This window comes from Carcharodon carcharias (genome assembly GCF_017639515.1).
Source record: "Carcharodon carcharias isolate sCarCar2 chromosome 37 unlocalized genomic scaffold, sCarCar2.pri SUPER_37_unloc_7, whole genome shotgun sequence".
NCBI lineage: Eukaryota > Metazoa > Chordata > Chondrichthyes > Lamniformes > Lamnidae > Carcharodon > Carcharodon carcharias.
Window position 1 is genome coordinate 233,834 of NW_024470772.1, and position 3,380 is coordinate 237,213.

Consider the following 3,380-nt stretch of genomic DNA (forward strand, 5'->3'; position numbering starts at 1 on the left):
ACCCCTCCCTAACTCTGTAACCTCCTCCAGCCCCTACACCCCTCCCTATCTCTGTAACCTCCTCCAGCCCCTACACCCCTCCCTATCTCTGTAACCTCCTCCAAGCCCTACACCCTTCCCTATCTCTGTAACCTCCTCCAGCCCCTACACCCCTCCCTATCTCTGTAACCTCCTCCAGCCCCTACACCCCTCCCTATCTCTGTAACCTCCTCCAGCCCCTACACCCCTCCCTATCTCTGTAACCTCCTCCAGCCCGTACACCCCTCCCTATCTCTGTAACCTCCTCCAGCCCCTACACCCCTCCCTATCTCTGTAACCTCCTCCAGCCCCTACACCCCTCCCTATCTCTGTAACCTCCTCCAGCCCCTACACCCCTCCCTATCTCTGTAACCTCCTCCAGCCCCTACACCCCCTCCCTATCTCTGTAACCTCCTCCAGCCCCTACACCCCTCCCTATCTCTGTAACCTCCTCCAGCCCCTACACCCCTCCCTATCAGTTCTCACCAATACCTTCAATACCTTGGACTGACCTTACCGAGGGTCAGGGGTGTTGCTGTTTTCTCAGCCTGCGATGCACCTCAAGGTCGCTTAGCTGGGCGGGTGGTTGGGAACCTCTGTAACCACCCAGGATCTGCGGCGATGCTTTCACAGATCTGTCAAACAGCAGCAGTGCTTGGGGTGGAGAAGGGGTCACTGTAGCAATGGGGGCGTGGGAGGGGGGGAGATGGGGGGAGGGGGAGGGGGAAGAGGAAGGGGGTGGTGGGGGAGGAATACAGGTGAAACGCTGGTATTCCCCTTTCTGTCAACGGAGTCTCCGGTTTAACACACTCTGCTCCTTTGAATTTCTGTCCACGGACCATAATTGTGTTCCCTGTACAGCTGCTCCAGCCCATCGTCAACACCCCCCCCTCCCCCCCCACAACCCCACCACCAACCCCCTGCCCCTCCCCCACTGTTCACCAGTTGTGTGGGCTTCTGGAGGTGGGGGCTGTGCATTCTGGGTGATACTGCAGCCCCTGGGTGGGGATGTACGTGCGTGTGTATGTGTGTGTGTGTTTGTGTGGGGAGGTTGGGATTTAGCCTCTGAGACTGTTGCTGAGCTGGCACAAGATCAGTGTCACTTTAAGAGGCAGCTGGCTGTGATATTAGGCTTATTCACAGGCTGCGTGAGTGCAAGTTTGGTAGAAGCTTGAGGGAGACAGGTTTAGAGATCCGGAGAGAGAGAGAGAGAGAGAGAGAGAGAGACAAAGAGAGAGAGAGAGAGAGAGACAAAGAGAGAGAAAGAGAGAGACAAAGAGAGAGAAAGACAGAGACAGAGACAGAGAGAGAGAAAGAGAGAGAAAGACAGAGACAGAGACAGAGAGAGAGAAAGAAAGACAGGGAGATAGAGAGAGAGAGAAGGAGAGAAAGAGAGAGACAAAGGGATCAGAGAGAACGAGACAGAGAGAGGGGGAGAGGGAGGGAGAGAGGCAGTGTCTAGTGAATGGCTGCAGTGGGTACTCCTGATACCAGCCCTCAGCCGCGGGTTTATTTCCAAACTCCCAGTAACCCAGCCGCAGGGGAGGAGGATGGCGAGACCCCCCAGAGGAGACAGGGCAAGGTGACGGTGAAATATGACAGGCGAGAACTGAGGAAACGGCTCAACCTCGAGGAGTGGATCATCGAGCAGCTGACTGAGCTGTACGACTGTGAGGTGAGTGAGCGGCTGCATGGGCGTTGAGGTGTTGGGGAGGGGGGGTGGTTGGGGGGCAGCGCGAGAGGCAGCAGCAGACTCGACACCTGGGGGGCAAACACACAGCCATCGACACTCAGCTCTAGCAGGGAATCTTTCTCCCCCTCTCTCTGCACGTGTGGGTGTGTGTGTATCGCCCTCTCCCCTACTCCCTATCTCTCTCTCTCTCTCTCCTTTTCTGTCTCTCCTTCTCTCCTTCTTTCTCAATCTGTCCTTCTCCGCTTCTCTCTGTCTTTCTCTTTCTGTCTCTCTCTCTCTCCCTCACCCGCTCTCTCTCCCTCACCCGCTCTCTCTCTCTCACCCGCTCTCTCTCCCTCACCCGCTCTCTCTCCCTCACCCCCTCTCTCTCCCTCACCCGCTCTCTCTCCCTCACCCCCTCTCTCTCCCTCACCCGCTCTCTCTCCCTCACCCCCTCTCTCTCCCTCACCCGGCTCTCTCCCTCACCCCCTCTCTCTCCCTCACCCGCTCTCTCTCCTCACCCCCTCTCTCTCCCTCACCCGCTCTCTCTCCCTCACCCGCTCTCTCTCCCTCACCCGCTCTCTCTCCCTCACCCCTCTCTCTCCCTCACCCGCTCTCTCTCTCTCACCCCCTCTCTCTCCCTCACCCGCTCCTCTCTCCTCTCTCCCTCACCCCTCTCTCTCCCTCACCCCTCTCTCTCCCTCACCCGCTCTCTCTCCCTCACCCGCTCTCTCTCCCTCACCCGCTCTCTCTCCCTCACCCGCTCTCTCTCACCCCTCTCTCTCCCTCACCCCCTCTCTCTCCCTCACCCGCTCTCTCTCCCTCACCCCCTCTCTCTCCCTCACCCGCTCTCTCTCCCTCACCCCCTCTCTCTCCCTCACCCGCTCTCTCTCCCTCACCCCCTCTCTCTCCCTCACCCGCTCTCTCTCCCTCACCCGCTCTCTCTCCCTCACCCGCTCTCTCTCCCTCACCCGCTCTCTCTCCCTCACCCCCTCTCTCTCCCTCACCCGCTCTCTCTCCCTCACCCCCTCTCTCTCCCTCACCCGCTCTCTCTCCCTCACCCGCTCTCTCTCCCTCACCCGCTCTCTCTCCCTCACCCGCTCTCTCTCACCCCTCTCTCTCCCTCACCCACTCTCTCTCCCTCACCCGCTCTCTCTCACCCCTCTCTCTCCCTCACCCGCTCTCTCACCCCCCTCTCTCTCCCTCACCCACTCTCTCTCACCCCCCTCTCTCTCCCTCACCCACTCTCTCTCCCTCACCCCCCTCTCTCTCCCTCACCCGCTCTCTCTCCCTCACCCCCTCTCTCTTTCTCACCCCCTCTCTCTCCCTCACCCGCTCTCTCTCCCTCACCCCCTCTCTCTCTCTCACCCGCTCTCTCTCTCTCACCCGCTCTCTCTCTCTCACCCGCTCTCTCTCTCGCCCCCTTCTCTCTCCCTCACCCGCTCTCTCTCCCTCACCCCTTCTCTCTCTCTCTCACCCCCCTCTCTCTCTCTCACCCCCCTCTCTCTCCCTCACCCCCTCTCTCTCCCTCACCCACTCTCTCTCCCTCACCCGCTCTCTCTCTCTCCCCCCTCTCTCCCTCACCCCCTCTCTCTCCCTCACCCGCTCTCTCCCTCACCCCCTCTCTCTCCCTCACCCGCTCTCTCTCCCTCACCCGCTCTCTCCCTCACCCCCTCTCTCTCCCTCACCC

At 60.1% G+C, this 3,380-nt stretch overlaps 1 protein-coding gene across 1 annotated transcript in view; it reads left to right on the top strand.

The window, feature by feature from the left end:
• The first annotated feature begins 1,351 nt into the window (after window positions 1-1,351).
• Window positions 1,352-3,380, top strand: part of LOC121274760 (protein phosphatase 1 regulatory subunit 14B-like) — a 25,064-nt gene continuing 23,035 nt past the window's right edge. The window contains exon 1 of the mRNA XM_041182105.1: window positions 1,352-1,693. Coding sequence (XP_041038039.1) covers window positions 1,484-1,693 — 210 coding nt within the window. The 5' untranslated portion in view covers window positions 1,352-1,483. The remainder of the gene's footprint in view (window positions 1,694-3,380) is intronic.